Raw genomic sequence first — 23,284 nt, 5'->3', positions numbered from 1 at the left:
CAACAGGGAAACAAAGAACATGTAATTTTGTTTATTGATATTTATTATTCTGCTTTAAATCTTTCTGCTGCATGTAAGACCTACTACTTCTATTCTGCAATGTTATTCAACTTCTCAATTGCTACATTATCATTTGAAGCATAAAGGAATTAATTCTGATCTGAATTATCCCAGGAGTCACTAAATTTAGTGCGCAAGACGTGATTGTTCCTCTACTATTTGTAGGGATATAGTCCTATATATCTATATAGAGAGATATATCGCTATAGGGATATGTAGTCCTCAGCCTGGAAAGAGAAGGGGGGCAAAGGGGAGACAGAGTCAGAGCACTCCACTCCAGCAGCTTCCAGGCAGCACAATGCCAACACGAGAGAGAACCATCCTCCCTGCTAGGAACTAGAATCAAATGGATAATTATATTTTTGCTGTTTGGGAAAGAAGGGAAATGGAGGAAGGAAAAGGAGTGTGTTAGATTGAGTCTGACAGTGCTGGCTCCCAAATTGGAAAGACATGATCACAGGAGATAATCTCTTTTTCTTCCACGTTTTGTGTCCTGTACCAGCCATGGCAAGGTAAAGTCCAAACTTTCGAACCACTTCCAAACAGCCTGCTTAAGTTTTTACATTTAGTAATTCCATTTAATTCAGAAAGGTATTTCACATTACAGCATAAATTACACACCAAAAGCATGACATTGCCAAGTCAAAACAGAAGCTTTTTTAAAAGTAAACATTCCAAATGACTTCAGACAAAGTTGTTTTCTCCCCCCAAAATGCCAGTTGGTAGGAGATTTCAAAATTTCAACTTTTGTTCCCGTTTAAGGTGAAAAAAATTAATGAGCTCATTTCTTAGCAACAGAAATTACCTGTTAGATCTACACCTACTATACTTCATCAAAGTCATCATACACTCCTCAGCTGAGACTGGCAAAGAGGTGTAACGCCTCTAATCTGAGTGTGGTCTGTGTGGCTACACTCTTTTTAAATATTTTAAATAATTTAAATAAATAGCTTGCCTCCCCTTTCCCCCCTGCTCATGCTGCCCCTGGGGCTTCTTTTCGCTCTGGTCCACTTTCCAAAAACCCAGCCTGGTGGAACAAGCGGTCTAGATCCCTCAGCCAGCCACCGACGCAGGCCTGCCGGTCCCTTTCCGGGGGAAGCTTCTTTAGGGAAAAATGCAGTGCAGGTACACAGAAAATGGAACATTCGCACAAGCATGCATTCTCGCATGGGGAAAAAAAGAAAGAAAATCAATTTACTCGTTACAAGTAATTTCTACTTCAAATTGATCAGGAAAGCCGTGAGCGCTACTGGTCAGGCAATACTACATGAAAAAGCAATGGAAAAATCTTAGGAAGCTAAGCCAGCGGACGTGGGTTACTAGCTTGCAAAGAAACACTGGGGGGAAAAAACATACCAGTGTACAAAGCTGCACCTGGAAGGGCAATACCACAGGGGAAAAGCATTGGGCCCAAATCTCAGTTAGATGAAGAGGACAGAGCAATAGTCTGAGGGTGGGTAAATGAAGGATAGGCAGGAGGGAAGGCCCTTGTGGCTGCGGTGGGACGGTCGGTGAATCTGTGTGGAAGCCACAGCTACAGATAGGATCGGAGCTTGAGACAACTATAAGGAACAGGGAAATCAAAATACCAAAGGAAGTTTTTAAAGTTATTTGGCTTTAAATAGATTATTTTCCTATATGTTGATAACAAAAAATAAATTTCAGGCACGGGTTTTTCTCATTGCCACTTTTCCATGAAAGAAGCATGGAAGCTAAGTAATTTCATAAATTAACAAAAAGATTTTAAAGCTTCTCTTAAAATGCTAACCATTAAAAATATCTGTGCTTGTATGGCTTATCTTTTTAGCTGAATTCATAGGGGTTTTCCTTGGGGGAACTCTATAGTTCCTCAAGGTACAAGCAGGAGTTAGAGATTACACCATGATTGTATAAAACCAGCTTCATGGCAACACATACTGTCACCAGGCAGCATGTGCCTACTTCAGTTGACCTTACCCAATTACTTGATGTTATGACTCACTCTAACAAAGGTTAAGACATTAAGGTTTTAGAAAGCTATACCGAATAATATCATTGTCAAAGATTAGTTTCTTATACCACAGTTTCATTAAAATCAGGTAAATAGATGAAGGGTCATCACGTAAGGAAGCTCACTGAAATTGAAATTCACATTTCAAGGCAACAGCACGGCTGCCTGACGTACGTGCATGCTCCAGTGTCTCCTTTTGGGAGTGGGAAATACTTGCCTCTTTTTGACTTGCATAAATGACAGGAAACTCATACGAGGAAATCCTCTACAATCTTAGCATTTTTAATTAGGACAAGGGAACAAGGAGGAAAGCCAGCTCGGTGTGCTCTTTTTAGGCCAGTCAACAAACATCCGTTGTTGTGCTTCAACACGTATTTTCAATTGTAAAACCGTGGCTTATGTGTGGGTGGGAAAATGCTCTGTGGCTCAGCTGCAGTGTTCGTTATATCACACACAGGTTACACCAGGGGAAACGTATCCCAGAGCCTCTGTTCGGGAACTGTCTCCCTGTGTCTCACCCCCTTCGAATACCCCCATGTCCTTAACACAATTTTGTGCAGATTATCTGTGGGCACGGGTTATCTGAAATATGCTATGCCTTGATGGAAGGAACAGTGAAGCCACATTAAGAGCCCAAGAGGGAAAACTATTTAGTGTTTTATCATGTTACGATGTTCCCAGCTCTTCTCTCTCAAGGTTATGCTCGTATCCTTTCAACGGAGACTGTGTTCAGTAAATACCGTGGCTTTGATAGCCGTTGCTGTTGCCAGCAGAGCTAATAAAACCAGCTAGCAGGCCACGCTCAGCCTCTTCGAGCTATTGCCTGCTAGAGCCTTCTCATTAGAAGAAGGTATTCTCATTAGAGAAGGTATTTCTCCCTCTTTCCTTGGGCCTGCCCCAACAACCAGCCCGAAGACGCCCTCCCCGCCGGGAGTACGGGGTGAGGACGTCTGGTCCCCGAGGCCCCCGGGGTGCCTCTGCAGAGGTGCTGGGGAGGCTCCGCGCTGGCCTTTGGAGCAGCTACGGCAGCTCAGGGGTCACAGATGGGGCTGGGACCGTTTCTGGGTGAGGTACGGGAGAAGGCTCAAGTCTCGACAGAGCAGCTCCATCACCAGGTGGAGGCTCTAGCAAGGGCAGGCGCTGCCAGACAGATTTACATATACGCAGAGAAGATGAGGATATTGTTTAATCTCTTTGGGGAATCAGTCTAAAAACTCGTGAATGAGCATCGCTGTCACTCCAGCGCTAACAAGCCCCTTAAAGCTTTGTGACTCTCCAGAATACTTAGCTTAACGATGCTCAAAGCCCTCAAAATAGAAAATAAAGAACTGACAAATATTGAAATTTTGTCTGAGTACCAAAACCCGTCTGATATGAATCAATAAATGCCCAACTTTGACCTAGTTGAACAGTGGTGTACCGCAGCTATTTCTTTCAAATTTGTGTGAAAAGTGCACAGCACTCAGATAAACAACAACTAAGCTGAAGGGTTTAATTCTATCTGTTGATTAAGAAAAAAAATTTTAGGTGAAATTTTTTAGGTGAGTCGCATTAAACAGAGGTTCCCTCACTTGTTCTGCACTTAGAGCAGTGAATCTAATGCAATAAATATCCTCATTTTCAACTTTTACTGTTGTTATCTCCACCAGAAGTCATCGGCCTTCATTGATAGCAGTGCTATCAGGGAAGCGCACACTGCTTCTCCACCCTGCTGCTCGGTTGTGTTCGGCCACTAGTTACTCTTCTAGAAGTATAGTACAATTTCCGCCCCCCCTAGATATATGAGCTTGCACTTGACTTTTTAGGATTCACTTTCTTTGAATGAGTCCCATTTATCCTGGAATCCAGATCACACTGTGCAATTTCCATTACCATCATGATTATCACTTCATCTGTGCTTTCGGAATCTGCAAATACAGCCATTTAGTGGGTTTATATTTGTTTCCAGATTATTCATAGGAATATTATCTAAGATCAGGTATGTATGTTTTAGATGCTACTTTGTAAGAACTGTCATATAGCATTTCTTATTTCCTGTGTACCTTATTCATACTACATAATGCTAATTTATTTTAGTCTGAAGGCCATGAAAGACTAAGTTAAATATTCTACAGAAGTGTATTACATCAGCATAGTTACCAAAACCAATTATATTTGTAACTTCATCAGAGAACAACCTGAGTTCAGCTTGCCAAGTCCTATTTCTAAAACCATATTATTGAGCATCAATATGCTTTTATTGACCGAACTTCACCTTTTACATTTTATAACTTATGAGGTCAACCATGTCGCTTGAGTCCAGCATTGGAGGACTTCCACTGTATGCTCAGAATTATTAACAATAATTAACAGCAAGATAGCCAACTCTTCTAGGATTATTAGGTAAAAGTTCTCTCTGCCTTCCTTTTAGATTATTTATTCCTAATTAATATGGTTTAATACTTATATTGTCATTATGGGCAGGCAAATTATCCAATAGCCTGATTAGATATAAATACAACCTTTTGCTCCTTGCCAAACACCATAGCTAACTGTTGAACACTTCTTTGCACTTGGCACTCTCCTATCAATCTAGTACCGAGCCTTAGCTGCTGTTTTACCTTCGTTTATACTTTAGATTTCCTTCTATTATCCCTAGTTTTACTAGGCTTTAATTTTCTTTGACTTCATTTGGTAATTTTTATTGACATACTTGTGATTGCTATCTACTTATAACTATTGTCTTTCCTTCCTTTTCCTGAAAGGGGTTTTAATAAAATTGTTCATTTTAATATTTAAAGTATTGTGGAACACTTTCTATCCAATAATGCCTTCTGACACACACCCTGATTTTCATTAATATTGTTAAGTTTCTTCTCTAATACATTCTCAGATTTTCTTATTTCTTAACTATTTTTTTTTCTAGGAAACTAATCAAGCAGATGTAGACAATTTATCTGTATGTGTGTATCTAAGTAAATACATACACAGCTGTAAATGCCTACTCAGCCATAAACATGTGCACATGTAACAGATCTTGGCTGAGCCTGTACTCTGTCTGCCCTTATTTGATGTAATTGGTTGTGAGTACTGATCTTCACGCCACCACAAGCTTCCAGCCTTGTGATCATTCCAGCCCTTCCCACCACGGTCAGGTCTCTGTGTTTGTATGCCACCTATTCGGTACTGGAAAATTACCGTAATTCCTAAAATCAGTTTTACTGCTGTCTTCTTGAGACTTCCATTCTCCATATGTCAACAATGACAATGCCGTTTTTATTTTCACAGATTACTGACAGGCACTTAAGGGCTTATTTGGATTTTTTTATGCTTTTTTAAAAAGCATTTTACTTTTATCCTTCATGATTTAATGTTTTTCATACATTTTTCATACTTACATTAAGTCAGATTTTAAACGAGTGTCTGATTTACCAGAAAAAACTTACAGTTTTAGTCCCTGATTGATTTTCTTTTATGACCTTTGCACTTAATTATCTTACAGTGGCTAATGACATTCTATCACATTATATTATTAATGCAATGATATGCAAAGAAATTAAATTTGGGTATAACTGAGATCTAAATCTTAACCAAGTGCCACCAAATGTAACGCAGCAATAGACAAAATTAGAGTTCAGCCAGTGGCATGATATTACCATTTTCCTCGTGATTTATTTGATACTAAAGAAAAACAGTAACTGACAGAAGAAATCCATTGACTTGATTCTGACTGACAAGATTTCACATATGCTGGAACATATTTTGTTGCAGTTTCTAGAACAATGCATATTGCTGTCCTGATTTTTGTGGTTTTTACCTAAGATGAGAATATAATTCTTCTTAGATCTGCTTTTATTATTCATCAGTGGGGTAGCATATGAGTAAACAGTACAAGCACAGGAAATATTGCTATCCTCCTGTTGTCATTACATATTTGATTTGGCAAGTTAATAACATGACTGTAAAAGCTGTTTACATGAGATAATCATCACTGCAGAGTTTGGGCCCAGAAAATGGTGATATCTTGCTCCAAAACCAAATTTGTGATGGAAATTTCCACAAAAATCACTTTGTCAGGAGATTACTAGTTTTACTGCAGGCCAGATGCAAACTGAAAGATACTGAACTTGCTGATGATGCTTTCATCCTGGAGTTGCCAAATCTACCGCATTTCCCGTTTTATTTCCTACTCAAAAGTGGGTCATACTTGACTTTGCTGCTGTAAAAATATTAAGCTACAGAAAATACATTGGATACTGGAAAATATATACATATATTGAGACATGCACAGATATTAGTTTTTCTGCTTCTATATTCAAATTTCCTCAATATTAAAGGAAAAAGTAATAATCTGTCATAATAAAAAAGACACTGCCCAAAATATATTGCAACCTATTCCAGCTGTACCTAATAGAGCAGATACAACTTTTAGCCACGTGAATCCCAATTCACTTACGTGCATTACTAAAGGTATCGTAACGTTTCCAGTACTTGTAGAAATAAGTGGGAATACTACCTTTGTTCTGCAGGTGTTCACATACTTGGGGACACCTAGAAGGAATCTGCGTTTATTTTTATTCATCAAACAGGCAAAAATAACCCAACAGTTGCTTTGGTAGGTTGCTTTGACAGCTGCATTAAGGCTACCATGCGATGTTTGCACATGTTCAACTCCTTCTAGTATTCTCCCTTGGGTCTTTCACATTCCTCCGGCAGTCATTTCCACTGTGGGCAGAGAAGCCCCCATCTCCACCGGCATGCATGACATGAGAGAACACATCAAGAAAAATCACAGCTTTGTTTCCACGGCTCAGCAGCCCTTGGGCACCTTAACTTCTGTTAAAATTAAGCTACGTTTGTGTCCATTGCCAACACAAGAACATGCCTCATGTCTTCCATTGCCCCGTGGTGGTGTTTGCCACAGACATCCCCATCACAGCTATCAGCAGAGTACTAGGTGAAGAAGAGGCTGAAAACAGGTAAAACAGAGAATCAAGGTCCTTCATAACCTTTACAAATAGAGAGAGCAAAAGAAATTTCTTCCAAGTATCTATTGTCATTGTTTATCATTTTTAGCCGACACATCTTTCCCTATTTTCTTTGACAGTGATGTTTGACAGTCCATCGTGCTGGCACAATGAATGTGGGCCATTGCTGTCCACATCTGAGAAAATGCCATCTCCAGTGCTAATGGAAATTTATTTTTAAAAGTAATCGACTGAATTGTCAGCTTCAAGACAACCTACCGCTACCTACCACTATTTTAAGTGCCTTGTCTGTTGCATCTGTCCTCAACAGTCACACGCCTTGGTAGTTAAACCAGCATCACTGCCAGCTTTCTAACCTCTCTTAAAAATACTAGTATTTTCTAAGCATGCATTACAGGGAAGCACAACAAATACGCTGTGTTTATTTGATTTTGACACTTTTTAGGCTTTGAAAAACTCAAGCTCCCGCCTACCCCGTGGATACTTCAAGACCTCGCTCCCCTCCCCAGCCGCAGCACCCCTGCACTCAGAGAAGTAAAAGTCTGTTGAAAAAAGGGGGTTCCCCCCGCCACTCCCCCAGCACGGGGGAGCGTTGCCGCTACCTGAGCTCCCGCTGGGCTGGAGCGCCCTGCCGGGGCCGCGGCGGAGAGGCGCGCTGGGTCGGGCCGGGCCGGGTCGGGCGGGGCCGCCGCGGGGCTCCCTCTCCGTGCCGGGGCGGCGCCGATCGGCGGCCAGCGAGGGCTTCCCGCAGGTGGGGGGAGGCTCGGCTCGGCGGCGCCATGGGCTCGGCGCTGGGTGGGGGCGCGGGCCGGGCGGCGGCGGGGGAGCGGCGGCGGCAACAGCAGCCGGCCCCGGCCCCGGCGCAGCCGCCCGCCCCCTCCTTCGAGTGCGCCGTCTGCCTGGAGGTGCTGCACCGGCCGGTGCGGACGCCCTGCGGACACGTGTAAGTGCCCGGGGCCGGAGCCCCGCGGCGGAACCGCCGCCACCCCGGACGAAGGGGCTTTCCGTACCCCGGCCCCGGGACGTCTCCTGCCGGCGGAGCGCCCCTGGGGTCTGGCAATGGGAGAGGTTCGGGGTGCGGACACCCGGGGCTGGCCCGGCCGGGGAGAGGCCTGAGGGAAAAGGCGGGGGAGAGGGGGAAAGCCCGCTTTGAACTGACCGAAAATAGAGCAATCGGGTTTCGTCAGTAATTTACACATAGGTGGGGGTAGAGCCCTCCGAAGGCGGCGGGCGCAGGTGAGCAGCGCCGAGGTCAGCCCGTTTAAGATTGAGTCACTGAGTTGCGCCTGTTTCTCTGCTGGCTGCAGAGAGAGGTTGTGACACCTGCGCTCAATTTTTTTTCCTGTTAAATACGTCTAGATTCATCCCAGTTAAATCTGCCTAAGGGTAGGATATGCCAGAAATTCAATTTTGGGATAGCTGCTTTAGGGTAAGGCCAGTTATTCTGGAGCACTTAAACAATCAATGGGTAAAACCAGCTGTTGTAGAGTGAATGTGTTCGTCTGGTTCAAATTCCAAGCGAGTATTTCCAATGGTTATCTTCACCACAAATTTAATGTGAGCCGTAACTGGACTATCGCCCCTAATCTCAGTCTTGTCCAGATGCGAGCGTAGCATAACGATCCCACCTAGGATCAGTGGAGAGCAACATACGCAGCTGTAAAATGCAAGAACATGACCTATCTGCTAATGAGTCACTTTACAAACGTGGCACCTGGCACAGGCATCCTTCTAGTGATAACAGCAATAAGGAGCATGGCTTAAGCTGGTGTTTACGAATAATTTTGGAAAAATTAAAAAAAAAAAGAAAACAAAAATTAAAAATGATAAAAGGATTCCTAGCATGTTTCTGGCCCCTTCTCAGTTTCCAGGACCACTTGTTGGCCTCAGAAACTATAGGCAACTTTGCAGAGTTCCTGCTCAACAGAGATCCAGCTAAGCAGCTGTGCCTTTTCTGCTATTCACCTGGGAAGGATTGTTTTTATTATTTATTCCAGGTCACAGATCATGGAAAATGACGTGCTCCTGAGCTGAGACATACACGTGTATGTATGTCAAAAAACGCAACTGTTTTACAGCATCCTCAGTGTCTTCAAGAACTAATGTATTATCTCTTGTTGGATGTGAGAAGTGTTATGCCGCCTCTAACTAGAGACTTGAGGCAATTGTTTGGAGGGTAAACAGAAGGGGGGGGGGGGAAGCAGGGCTTCAGCAATGTTCAGGGTCAATATCCTGAGACGCTTAGGTTTTATTTCACCTACCTGCACTGTTTTAAGTTTTGTTTGTTTATTTGTTTTACCTGTTTAGGCATGGACTGAGCAAATAAAGCAGAGTGATAAATTGGGTTAAAGGTGGAGGGTTTTTTGTTGCTGAACCTGAAATTCTTTCAAATTGTTTTTATTGTCAATAGAACAAATCACTGAGTAATAACAAAAGACTATTTGTGCATGATGCGTGGGTGTAAGTGTTCCTTGTCAATCCTTGTATCCTTTATATTACCTTTTTTATGTATTCCTCTGCTACTAACAGTTTTAGGGGGAGGGTGAACAATCTGGCAAAGGGTAATCTGATTTTATATTTTGTAGCATTAACAGGGGGAAGGTCTCAAACAGCACGTGTGAACCTTGTACAGGGTTATTTATAGAAGACTCTTCTGTTTGTCAGGGAAACAAAGAAACCTTTTCAACCCTGTCTAAAGTACAGGAATAATCTAAATTAAAACCTGCCCGAGGGCAAACCGTGTGTACCAATTCAGAGTTTATGCTTGGACAGGGAGCATCCTGGGTCTTGGCTGTACTCTTTTTGCACTTTGTGTAGTCATTTATACTTCTGTGAAGTAACTGCAAAATACCACCTTCCGTCTGACTTAGGCTTTGATTGTATTTTACACGGCTCCGGCTCCATGGAGCTACATGAAGAAGTCTTCCAAAGAAGAGATTACACCTGAAATCCTCCTATAGATCGATCACAGGGTGTTAAGTACGTTAGAAATGCTGTTGCAGAGTGCACTGGCAAGCTTGGCAAGTCGTTTTACAGCGGCTTAAGCAGGTTTTGCCTCAGCTTCCAACTCCGCTCCTCTGCTGGAGTCGCTATTTGCCTAGCAGAGCTGGTGTGGGCAATGTGGACCTGTGACTTAGCAGCTCTGGTGCAAAGGTTAGCGTTTCAGCAACTGGGAAAGCAGGTGGATTTGCACTAAAATGCCAAACGGAGTAGAATTATCTGAGAGATAAGCACGTGATACCTTCTGCTGGGCTGGAGGGTTGGGAGAGGAGACAGAAGGAAAGGTGGGTAACGTTCAAGAGAGGGACAGCACAGGATGGCGTGAGTGGCAACATCCTAAACTGGCACAGCATGACCACCAGTGCTTGCTGGTTTGAGTGATCTGCCGACCATGACTGCAGTGATTTATGGTTTTAGGTGCCTCTCTTCTGGAAGCTACTGCATTTAAATCTCCAAGCAGAACAGGCAAAACAGAAGATGTTCCTGCTCCTTACCTGTTTTAGTGCAAAGTCAGAAGTTTATTTCAGTGAAATTTTGCATTCATGCAGCGGGGGTTGCAGGCACAAGTTTGCTCCTGCCGCTTCTGCTGTAGGGCTGTGGTACTTAGCAGAGGGGCACAAGTGCAAATTTATCATAGAGGTGCAAGGACTTTTGCCACCTCCTCGCCCTTAGGTATCTGCTGTCCACACACTCACCCGGGCCGAGCAATGTGCTCACTGTGGGTTGCAGTCTGGCACAGCAGCTCCTTCTAGCTCCTCCAAAGCCAGAGGGGCCGGCAGTCAGTGTGCATCCTTTCTTTTGTCCTTCCTTGCAGCCCCAGGCTGTCAGTCTACCTGAGACCCTTCAGATCCCTATCTCGACGTGATGGGGAGCCATAATCTAATGCAAAGGAAGGCTGACTCCTGTCCCATTAGCACTGGGGCTTTGCAATGGTGCTCAGATAGTGAAGGGCAGTGATGTCTCAAACCTCTACAGGCAGATTAACCAAAGCTTATCCGTCATATCCGTAACTGACAAAAAGCTTTCAAAAGCAGCTGCAGTAACCACTAATCCAATCTGCTTTTATTCCTAAAACCAGAGAAGTGAAGTGGCTAAGACACTCCCAGAGGTAGGTATGCCTTTATCCAGTCCAAGCCCAGTGATGGCTAGGTCAGCGAATCGCTTACCACACAACAGCCTAACACTTTCCCTGCGACTGCTGCCTAAAATCTCAGAGTGTAACTCTCCGACTCCTGACTTCATCATGTATTGGAGGAATTCCCTCATCTTAACAGCCTGGATTCTTGTCCATCATAGGAGCAGCATGGAGTATTCTTCTGTTGATGAGCTCAGGAAGACTTCCAGTAAGCTATCAGTATGCGTATTTGTGACATTGTCTAGCAGCAACAGTAGAAAAAAGAAATAATCTTTGCTGTAATAGCAAGTTTTGAAATCATGGACTGCAGGCTTTGCCTGGCCCACAGGGGATGAGTTCCTCGCTTCTGCTCTGAAATCAGTCCTCACAGTCACATACATTTCAGTGGTACCAGGATGCTCAGCTTGTGTTTTTTCAGTGCTCTGCTTAACGCAAGTAGTGCTGCAGGAAAAATACCCGCAATCTTCTTAACAATACAACCTAAGAAGAACAAATACCTTGCAATGTTACACTGGGGATCTTATGTTGTGCAAAATTTTAGTTCTTTTTTTGTATACCCTGCCTTACTTGAAGCATGTTTTGGGGGGATTATCACATTTGGTTTTGTTTCTTTCTATGTATAGATTTTGCCATTCCTGTATTTCTGCAAGTTTAAAGAATAATGCGTGGACGTGCCCTTACTGCCGTGCTTATCTTCCTTCTGAAGGAATTCCAGCCAGTGATATTACCAAGAAGATGGAAAGCACATACCGAAATTGCACAGAATGCGACACACAGGTTGGCAGGCTTGAACATTAACTACTAAATAATCCCAGAGATGTATTCATGCACGAGAACTAACACTATTAAGAACCCTTTTTAAGAGCGTGTCTAAACAGAGAAACTCCACCAGCATGATGATGGAAGAATAAATTTTTGTGATTTATCAAGTTCTCTGCCAGTGCCATTGCAAATATTAAGCTCAAGCCTAAACCTATGAGGAGCTGAATCTTCTTGACTCCCTATTTTGGCTTTGGCTGGAGAAAGGACAAATCACTTTTTTTTATATACTAGGATTACCTAATTGTAAAAATCCTGGCCACAATTGCATTTGTTAAAATACAGGACAAAGATATAAAATTTTGTGATTTTTTTTTCCCCCTCCAAACACCCCGCCCCCCCCTTCAGTAAACCTACCTAAACTGAGCCTTTTTCCTTAAATCTAAGTAAAGCTTTTGAAACATCACTTACTCGCATGCAAACGAAGTTTTAAATGCTACTGTTTGAACTGGAACATGTTAATCATGTTTCATCAAAACAAGGTGCAGAGTAAAAGGTTAACAGGACTTTGTGGTGGAGGACAGGAAGGAAAAGGTTTTCAGTAGGAAAAAGTTAACCAAGATTGAATTAATATACATTTACTTGAAAATTCATATAAACCCAAGTATTTTCTCCCACGTTTGTGAATATTTACTCTGTGCCTCTTTCTGTATAATGAACACTCTTCAGTCCTGCTCTCCTCTCATATTTTTATACCTGTGTTGTTTTGTGGGAGGAGATTGTACAGCTTAAATGTGACACACACTCATTTTTTTTTCTGAATGGTTTCACATCTGGTTTTTATAATTTCTTCTGTCTTACTAACTGCAAAACAATACTGTTAAATCTTTCTTGTCTAGCCACAGCAGTGTGAAAATACCACTAAATGTAAACCAGCAAGTAAATGTGTGAACTTCAGAAAGACTGCTATTTGCAGGGGAATTACAGAGAACATAAGAAAAGCAGCAAAAATGTTTATTTGTTGTTAACCTTTACCTTTTTGCCATGCATTTTCTATCTGGGAAAGATTTGCTTAAAACTAACAATGAAATGCATGAACTGCAACACCTTGATATTAACAATAGTTAAATATTGAATTTAATTTCAGTATTTTTTAAAATCGGGTTTTGCAGAAGGAACTCGATTGTAACAGGTATGTTAAGAAGTGCTGAGCTACCTATGGCTTTGCTAGGCTTCTCAATACTTAGTGGAGCTTAAGTACTGCCTTTTGCTGTTCAGTGGCAGCGCACAAGAAGTGACCTGAGTATGGATATCTGCAGGGGTTTATAATCTTACGGCTGAAAGTGTTGGCTGTATTTCTTGCGTAAAGCCATCAGTGAGGCCACTAAGATACGTTGAAAAGAAGAGTGCATTTAGTGCTTTATAGTGTCAAGACACCTTTGTATGTTGCTTCTGATATTTGGCAGACTACCCTTGGCAAATGCTCCTGCAGTGTCTCAGTCACGCTAACGCATGATTGCTGTGTTAGTATAAATCTAATTTCATTTGCAGTTTCCACTCGGGGAGCGGAAATCGCAATTAAGTGGCTGAGGCATGAGCGTGTTTCGTTCTGCTGCATCTGCAGTCAGGATGATATTTGTAGCGGAGCCGTGGCACCGACATCTGAGACAGGGTTATTTTAAATTTCTTCACCAAGATTCACTGGAACCGGTCACCAATGTTTAAAGGTTAAAAATACAGAATAACCTATAAGTAATATTAATGTCTCTGCACTGTTTCTGTGCAAATAATATTTTAATATCTCAACATGCTGACTTCTTATCATTTCATATTGTTTCTCGTCATAGGAAATACATCATGATTCTGCTTCACCAGTTTTGTTATTTAGAGGTTCTGAGTTAAAGGAAATAGCCAGTAGCAGCAGCAATATAAAACCCAAATCTTACTCTTAGCGAATCTGTAAAAAGTTTTGCTGATGACTTCACTGAGGTCAGAATCCAGCCCTCAAGTTGGAAAATTTTTGTTTTTAACAAGAGTTGGTCTAGATTTTCACCACTAAAAACAGAGCGAGAAGTGAACTGGGAGGGTCCCCCTCCCTGGACTGGAAATGTTTCCTTATTGCCTCCCTAATTTCATTCCAAAATATTAAGGGCCAACATAAGGATCAAATAAAATCACCACAAACTAATAATTTTTTCACTCTAATTCACTTTACTCTCATAAGAGGAATGTTATTATTATAAAATGTATTAGAGCAATACTGAGCCAGTAACATAATGCGTGAGAAACTGAGCCAGTAGCAGAAGGAGATGCGTATTCTTCCCTGGGTATAGCCACAATGTTGTAATAAGGCTTTGAACTAGAAAATATTTAGTGATGTATTAGCGTGAATGTGTCATGGTATAAAGCGTAACAAGCTGCTTCTTCTCATTGCTTAGGTATGTCTGAGTGAAATGAGAGCTCATTTAAGAACTTGTGAAAAATATATAGGAAAATATGGACCTCTACAGGAGCTTGGAGATGCTGTAACAAGGTAGACCTTAGTGATGATGACATTGCAAAAGCACTTTTTGTTATCTCAACATAGTAAAGTCAGACTGGTCAAAGAATTCTCAGATTTTTTTTGTTTAAATTGGAACTTGTTCCTGTTTTATAGAATGGAACATGAATCCTTTACTAATATTTTAAAATCATAATACTCAAATAGTGCTTAAAATGGACACTAATTTTTTTTGTGTGTGTACGACTACAAAATAATACATTTTACTTGCAGTTAATATGATTTTGATAGAATTTAGCTCCATGTGACCGGTTTTGTAGAAACAACAGCATTTTGACAAGTCAGCAGTTTTTAATATTTTTCTTGGGGAAGAATTATGTTTACTTTCAAATAAAACTCCTTGAAAATGTTGGTTATTTCCAGAATTTAATAAGACTAATAATAATCTAAATTTAATTGGCTCTCATCTAATAATTTGTTCTTCAGAAATAGTTTTGAATTAAGAAGACTGACAGCTTTTCTTATTTATATATTTATAGTATATAGAGAGAATATATATATTTACAGAATATATGTGTCTCATATGTCAAAAGTTCAAATTCTTTGTCCCTTTCATTCTCTTTCAGGGCAGGACCTGTTAGAGCAATCGATTAGGTGTGTAGCAATTCTAGAATGACTGAGGTCTTGAAGTTCAATGCCCTTTAGTTTTGTCCATTAACAAATAGGAACAATTTTGATATAATTATTAAAATGCTTTTTTGGTATATGTAATTTAAAGAGCCTATACTCTTTGCTACTTGAATTCCTAAATGACATATTATTCAGGTTGCTTGCTAAGAAGACCTATCGCCCTCTCCGTTACTGTTCTTTTGATGGTCAGAAAAGCATGAACATTTACTCATACACATTTGAAAACCGCACTAACCTGAAAACGGTGTCTCCACCGTGCAGCAAGACCATACTCTGTACTGAAAACTAAGTAGGATTCCTCTGCGAGAAAGTGTTGACACTTAATGAGGGCTCCTGAGTATTGGTAGTTTGTTCACGCATGCTCCAAGTGTATCACAGCAATTAAATTATGCTTTTATCAAATGTCTGTAGTTGTACTGTTCGGTATTTTCATCCGTTATTTTCTAAGGTCATGGTTATGTTAAGAGTGCTTTTCTGGATCAATATCCTGACATGCTGGCACAGTTCTGTGCAGTGTTCGCAGCATCCATTAGCAAGGCTGACCTTTTGCCAGCAAAGCGTACGTCGCACCCGGGTACACGTCATACACCCATGCTGCATTTTAGCTGTGGCAAAAGAAGCTTCTAATGATATCTGGCCAAATAAATCTGAATACTTCTTTTATTGCTTGTAGTACTAAAAATGTATCCGTTGTATCTCCAGCCACTAACAATATACTACCTCTCATTCCCAGATATTCCTGTCCTTATTGCCAGTGCGAAGTAGATGAGGATGAGCTAATGGACCACTGTCTCACTTACCACAGATCAGAAAGGAGAGCAGTGGTAATGTACCTAAGTATATATTTTACTGAATTCACATGTTAAACTGATTAATTCTAGCAAGCATGACTGATAGGAGATATTAGACTAGTCAAAGAGAAAATACATTAATTGTTTAATTGGTTTTGACAGTGAAAGAAGAACATACCTATATTCATTCCCTCTCCCCCTCTCACAGACCAGTGTGCATGCACATAATATTTAAAATATTAGCACTCCTATCATTGTGAGCACTGGTAGGAGCACTGAAAATGGTGTAGGAAGTCTTACAACGGATACAACACACAGTTACTTACAGCCAAGACAATGAGCATTATCAGGTTCCGTGACTTCCCCGCTTTTAAATCCCACATGTGCCATTTCTACTGACCTAACTCAGATTCACGTGCAGCATTTGCCGTGTATTCTCACCTGGGTTTTGGGGTTAGAATGCTTATGTGGCCTTATATAGCAGTCTGTTGTAGTGGGGTTTTTAATTTTTTTTTTTAAAGTTAAGAGAATTTGACATAAAATAGCTTAATTTTGAGGTCCATAAGGCTGCAAGGTCTTACTGCGACCCTATTTGTAGGATTGAGGTCCATAGGGTGTAGACTCAGATCTCGACAAGAATAATTTACTTCCCTGATCGTTATTTGCCAAGGCATTTTAGACTCCGATTTTCACATCTCGCAGAAGAGGTGTTTTGGAGAGGTTACAGACAGAAGGACTTGTAGACAAATCAACCGACATTCCTGTTTCCCACAGCAGGTGGGATGAGGGAAACCCGCTCCATTCCCTTTTACATTGCAGGTTAGTTTTCGTCACTTTAACCATGATCGTATTAGTAAGTTAGCCTGGAGCCAGAGTTCCCAGTAAATTAAAGTAAGTATTCACTCACGAATGTATACTGTGTTCACCTTTATCAGAGTTAATGCTTTAATGCATAACATTTTGCCAAATTTTGTATTTTTCAAATAAGACTCTGTATTTATTTTGGTCAACTGAAATAATTGTCAATAATTTTTATCACATCTATCACTCTATATGCTCTTATTCATAAATAGCTGTATTGTGTAGCTGTAGGGCAGAATTAAGCCTTAAAACTTAGAAAAATATTAAATTCCTTATTAAATCCAGAGTTGCATATACAAGCTGATCCTGAGAGACTCGCGAGTAATATGCGTTATACAGCCTTACAGTCGTTCTGTTGCACGTTTCTTTGAAACTTAATGTAAAAAACAATCTTCAGAACTATGTTTGCCTACAAATAATGTAAAAATTAGAAGCAGGGAAATTAAAACGTGATCTCTTAAGTCATACAGGTTTCATAACTACTTTGACTATATTGGCATTTAGTTGGTTTATAAAGTGTAGACACCACATCGTTAATACAAAGCAAAGAGAGGGAACATGCTGAGAGGTGCACTTCTTTGTTTGCTATTGACACACTGACCCTTCCCTTGAATTCTGAAATGTCTTTGGAGTTCCTGTTTCAGGATTTCAGGAGTACCTGAAAAAGTGATTTGGCACAGCTGTTTCAACCTTTTTGTTTCAAACTTAGAATGAACACGTTAGAGTTTTAGTTCTAAAAAAGGCATAGGATTTTTTTTGTGAATTGTATCATAATGTTTATTACCATAACGTATCATAAAGCTTTTTTTAGTATACAAATAGTATATTCACACAATATACATTCACACATGGTGTATTCCATGGTAATCATCTTTTTAGCATGCGCACAGTTATCATGATATTGCTTGAAGAAATACATGTTGCAACAACTGCAACTTTTATATTACAGAGAACCCACAGGAAATAATTCAGTTTTTCTTTTGATGAAGTGTTTTAGGCACTTCTGTTGTAACCACACAGTTGAATTAATTTGTTATTGATGACCAGAGGAATCCTGTATGTTTCTTGTAGCACTTTATTGTCCAAACAATGGTTTGGATGAGAAAAAAAAAGGATTATTTGTTATTAGTTTATTATTTGGATGATAAACAAATAGATACATAAATTGTTTGGATGATAAACAAATTTTGTTTTGGATAAAACAAATGCTTTTGCATGACTATTCTCTTGTTAGTAGTGGGAGGGAATATATTAACCATCAGATCTATATCGGTTGACAATCCTTGGGATGTCTGCAGACACGAATTACACAGCAGGGATTAGCATAATTGACAGCTGATCTGGAAGTGCATGGTGCCTAGCAGTATTCGTCTTGCTTGGAGAATGCCATTTGGCCGTAACAGATCCACTTATTTCACATTTCTGTTTCTTTTAAACACTGATAATATTTCTTTTGTAAGAACTCCAAGCTGAAAACTGAATAATTACTTCCTTCCATTTACTTACAGTGTTGTCCAATTTGTTGTTTAACACCTGGGAGAGATCCAAGCTATGTCAGCAGAAATTTTATAAGGCATCTTCAACTCAGACATACACACCATTATGAAGACTACATAGTGAGTAATGGTATTTGCAAACTACTGGACTTGATTTCTTTACCTTTTACAATCAAGAAGTCATGAAAACAACTGAGCAGGTAACTGCACCACGAAGTGTGGCAGATGTATGCAGAAAGAGCATAGTCTGGTACTCAGAGGTGCCAACTTATGGATTCTGTCCTCAGTTCTGTTGCTGTCAACGCTGGGACAAGGGAAAGGTACTCCGTTCTCTCATTTCTTAACAGGTATTATGCATCTGGCTCATGTTTATAAAACACTTGGAGATCCTCAAATGGAAACATACTTTAAATGAAAGTTGTTTCAACAATCCGTTTTTATTCAGTAAGAACCTAAGATGACACAGTTGTACTTCTGAAAGGTGCTGCAGCTGTTTGCTGTCTGAGTGGGCTATAAAATAGAAAATGCAGCACAAGCATTAACATACTGTTAGAATTTCCCAAGAATATTAGTTAGTGCTTTCCTGTATTTATGTTTGATACTCATCCAGACAAAATCCCAAAGACAGATATAAAACATTATTTTTTTCAAATGGTGCAAAAGTACTAAAGAAAATGATGTCCAAATGGAGGGCAGGGGTGAAAAACCACGTTAATAATTTGAACCTATAATTCATGCACATGGCAGAAACAGACTTACGTATGATAGCACTTTAATGATAGCTCATACATATATAGCTTCATAAAGAACAGCTAAGACTTAAGTATATAACATGCATCACCAAATTGGACTCTTTAATAAAAAGCATTGTTTTGCATAATCACTGAATTAATCTGTTTCTGCATTTGACATTCTCATTTATTTCAAGTTTCGTAATGATTTCTCTTGCTTTATGTTGCAGTGTTTACCCCTAAGGAGTAGAAAGTTAGGCAGTAAACTTTAAACGTGGATGTAAACCCACTGAAACCAGTATTTTGTTAACTGGTAACTCAAGCAGTCAAAATTAAATCTATTAACACATTAATTACTATCTTGATATTCAATAAAATATCCTTTTTTTTTTGTTTCAGGAGATAAATACTATTGGAGAAGTTCTTGTTGAAAGAGTTCTAGATGGGTCATTCTTAGAATATGTGCATGTGAATCATCCAAACAGCATGTAGGGACTACTGCAGAAGAGTGGAAAAACATGTTCTGTAGATAAACACGCTCATTAAAATTTAGCCTTTTGCAATTAATGGAGTGTTAGTAACCTGCATGGACCTAATTTTTTTTTTCCTTAAGCATTGTTTTGTTTTTAAATTATTTTTCCTAATTAAATTTCAGTTTCATTAAAAAATACGTTCTTTTTTTGTAAGGATAAAAGAAAATATTGTCAGTTTCTCTACCTAAAATACAATGGTCCTGAACTCCCTGCTGGTCCAGTATACAGATATACTGGCTTTGACGGCAGCCTCTCCTATTTGTTTGCAGCTCCGTTCCAGGAGCAGGCCAGTCTTGTGTACATTGATGATGACAATGCAATGCTGGAGGCAGATGACAAACAGCAACATTTCAGATGCTACAGGACCAAACAAACTGGAACAAATGCCCCCTCAAAACAGTATCAGGCATACTACCTACTTTCAAGGACTGCACATAAGTTTCCATTTACAGTGCAAGATGAGACTCAAAATTAGCAAAGTTGGTAAGTGAAAGCCATCTTGAAAGGATAGCAAGAAGTGAATGTTATGTTTATAATAAATAGAAATCTGTTCAAGAGATTGACAGCGTCTTTTAACTAACCTGTATTCTTACTATGTAAGTTAAAAAAAGTATGTATAGTTTTTTACATGTACAGTATAACATAGTATCTTTCAAAGATGCAGTTGATCTATAAGAAATTAAAATTCATGTTCATGCAAAGAAGCACGTACAGTGATTAAAGTAGCTTTAATCACATGGTAACATGTTAACAAGAAAACTCCCAATAGACTTTAGGTCTTTACTAGGTTTTTTTTGAATCAGAAAGTGGCTCCTTTTTGGGAAGAGAAAGATTCATGTTTCATGTGCCTGGGAGAGTTGCTTTCTCTTTGAGAACTGTCCTTGGGAATGAAAACTCCTCAGTCAGAAAGATGGACAGCGCTTCTCCAAAGGGCGGAATTTGTGGGAACATGAGTAACTTAAAAAAAAAAAAAAAAATCTGGTCTGCCAAAGCAAAGTAGCCAAAAATATAAGGAAAAACTTATTGGATTTATGGCTTCCTGCACATCCAAAAATGTATAGAGAACTTTTTATACCGTAGGAGTGTTGTCCTTCGTTTTGTCTGTGGCTCCAAGTGTTCTTTGTCAGTAGAGATACAGATACACCTGGCAAGAGCAAAAGATGTCCTTCCCCTTGCACGTGGCACCTTCTGATCCCCCTGCAGTTACACAGCTTTCTCTCTTTCCCCTTCTGCTCACATCCATCTTTAAGGGCTCCCACAGAACAAATCCCTGCCCCTTTCGTATTGGCAAAGAAATGTGCTGTTCTTGCAGCAGGAGCAGCATTGTCAAGAAAGCAACCAAAATAATAGTTGTACAAAAAGTAGTTGTACAAAGTTGTACAATAGCTGTGCAAAGGTGATCTAAAATGTACCTCTTCAGTGGCAGTTGCCCCCTGCAAATGGCAAAATTTTATGAGCAGTTCTACAGGTTTTCACTGCGGAGATTGCATTTCACAAACGTGTTTTGTCACGAGGAATAAAAATTTGGCAGGGCCATTGGTTTAATTTGATCTAAAAAGTCTGATTTAAAATGCTTTCCTTCAAGTAAATGTGTTTCATAAACCTCAGCTGCCCGATTTCTCTTTACATGTTGTCTATGTCAATGGCAAAAACTACATAAGATTTACAAGGCTGGTGCCATGCTATATATTGCTCCGTGGCGTACTAGTTGTCAACTCCAAGGTCACAGCTTTATTAAAGGATCAAGATTTACAATAACATTAGCAAGAGCATGAATGCCTTCACACACACTTTCCTGTAGTTTACTTCCCTGAGGTCATCCGCGCAATTTCTCCCCCTGCCAAAAGCTACTAATCAATAAATACTGCAGTCTCCCAAACAAAGTTCAAATGGGCCTATCATGTTCCTTTAGTAATAAATCTCTGCTTTTGTTTAACACCTGCCTTCAAAGAACGTAACCCTCTTTACCTGCAGTAATTAATTTAACTTCACAGCAGCCTTATTTGGTGATTAAAAACTGCTCCCCTTTTACAGATTGAGAAATTGAGGCATAAGGACATGCTTTGCTGAAGTCATACAGAAAGACTGAAAAGACTTGGAAGCCCATCTCTGCCAGCCTCTCTTGCGCTGAGGCTGAAGGCCATGCTGCCTCTCTCCCAATGAGTAACGCAAGGTGGTTGCGTAGCATCTGAACTGAGGCTTCTGTAATTCTTCCTCTTAATGCACTGTCACGGCATGGATAGGGCACACCTGAAGCTGGCTATACAGCTGGGGTATAGTCCTAACTGACACAAAAACACACAAGAAGCGTTCTGCAGGCTATTTACCACTTTAGGTGTAGTTCTGTGTTGTCTTCTGGCTGTACTTGCACTGTTGAAGAGGTTACTGCCGCTCATTATCTGTCATGCCTACTCAGATCTACTGGCCTGGCTTCCTACTTCATTTCAGGGAAGAAGATAATCAGTTAATCACTTTAAATAGTAGGGGTTTTTGCCAGCCCATGAACAGCTCAGCTAACCCTTAGCAGCCTCTAACAGAGCAGTGATGAGCACAGGGGAGCAGTAACCTCCTGAGCTAGCACAGCCACAGTTACAAGAGGACATCTTGTCGCAATGTCTCAAATCCCAGGCCTGTCCTCTCCCGGGAGGTCCCTGCCCAGGGATTTCTCCTTTTCCACCAGACTTTCTCCTGACCTGAAGCATGGGCAGTAAATATCCCAGCCCAGGCAACTTAACTCTTACGTCAGGCCCATCACTTCGGATGTGCTTTCCTTCAGTGTTTCAGATCTCCTGGTACTTAGAGGTATTCAAATTTTGCCTCCATGTGGTCTAAAAAGAAGGTATTTAAGGCAGTCATTGGCTTATGCTCTGCTGTCTCTGCTTTTGCTTAGGAAGATACTAACATTTTTAGCTAACAGTAATTGGGATAGATCTTGAATAAGAAAACAGAAGCAGCATCCTTCACAGAATCACAGGATGCTTCGCCCCTCATTCTCACCTGAAGAGAGACCTGAGCTTCAGCTTCATTTTCCTGCAGTTCCCTCTCTCCCCTCCAAACCACGAGCCCAGATGCTGGTGTGGGCATTGCCTCTTGCTGCTGATCACTGGCAGGTACAAGAAGCAGTTCTGATGGACATCTGAAGCCTAAATAATTTTGAAATGGAGGCTAAAGGCATAGGTGAACCACAGGTCTCAGAAATCTCCCCACCTAGTGATCTCCTCTGAACATCTAGCTATGGTATGGACAGCTGCAGTCCCAAGGAGACAGGGAAAATGAAGGTGAAGGACCCATTTCTCCTCAGCCCTTGTCCCACATCTTTGATAGGGGGTGAGAGACCAGGCCTAGCCTGAATCTTTTTTTATTATGACTTAACATAATCTTCACAGATTAATATATTCTGGAAAAATATAATCTCTACAAATCCATTTGTTTTTAAAATTTTGCCAGCATTTTGTTTGTTGTTTACCTGCCAAGAGTTATGTTCAAAGGAGGCCAGTGCAAGATGCGCTTAACAGGTCCAAAGTCTCCTCTACCCGGAGAAATATGTTGGCATTACGATTTCACCATAATGATATTTTTGTAATTCCTTATTCTGGAAGAAAAGCGCATAGCCATACTGCTGAATTAAGATTTTGTCAGTATCATTCAGGAGGTAGAAATCCTGGCCCAAATATTACTAATACCACTGAAACTACCGCATAAAATTACCGCTGGTATTAGTCGATCTATAAATAAACGAAAAACAGAGCAGAAACGGTTTCATTATTGCCT

The 23,284-nt window shown here is 40.4% G+C and overlaps 1 protein-coding gene across 1 annotated transcript; it reads left to right on the top strand.

Moving 5' to 3' along the window:
* Positions 1 to 7,796: 7,796 nt before the first annotated feature.
* RNF125 (ring finger protein 125) lies at positions 7,797 to 19,642 on the top strand. The gene is made up of 6 exons (XM_075140728.1): positions 7,797 to 7,960; positions 11,776 to 11,929; positions 14,350 to 14,444; positions 15,835 to 15,925; positions 18,262 to 18,369; positions 19,380 to 19,642. The coding sequence occupies exons 1-6, from the start codon at positions 7,797 to 7,799 to the stop codon at positions 19,470 to 19,472; spliced, it is 705 nt and encodes a 234-aa protein (XP_074996829.1). The 3' UTR covers positions 19,473 to 19,642.
* The last annotated feature ends 3,642 nt before the right edge of the window (positions 19,643 to 23,284 follow it).

Source organism: Calonectris borealis, chromosome 2 (genome assembly GCF_964195595.1).
Source record: "Calonectris borealis chromosome 2, bCalBor7.hap1.2, whole genome shotgun sequence".
Lineage (NCBI taxonomy): Eukaryota > Metazoa > Chordata > Aves > Procellariiformes > Procellariidae > Calonectris > Calonectris borealis.
This window is presented reverse-complemented; position numbering and strand designations above follow the sequence as displayed.

Bases quoted from the DNA above. Each gene is read 5' to 3' on its own strand.
- RNF125 (XM_075140728.1), top strand. From the start codon at position 7,797: ATGGGCTCGGCGCTGGGTGGGGGCGCGGGCCGGGCGGCGGCGGGGGAG. The intron at 7,961-11,775 runs GTAAGTGCCCGG...TTCTATGTATAG, and splicing joins CGGACGCCCTGCGGACACGT to ATTTTGCCATTCCTGTATTT. The intron at 18,370-19,379 runs GTGAGTAATGGT...TTTTTGTTTCAG, and splicing joins ACCATTATGAAGACTACATA to GAGATAAATACTATTGGAGA.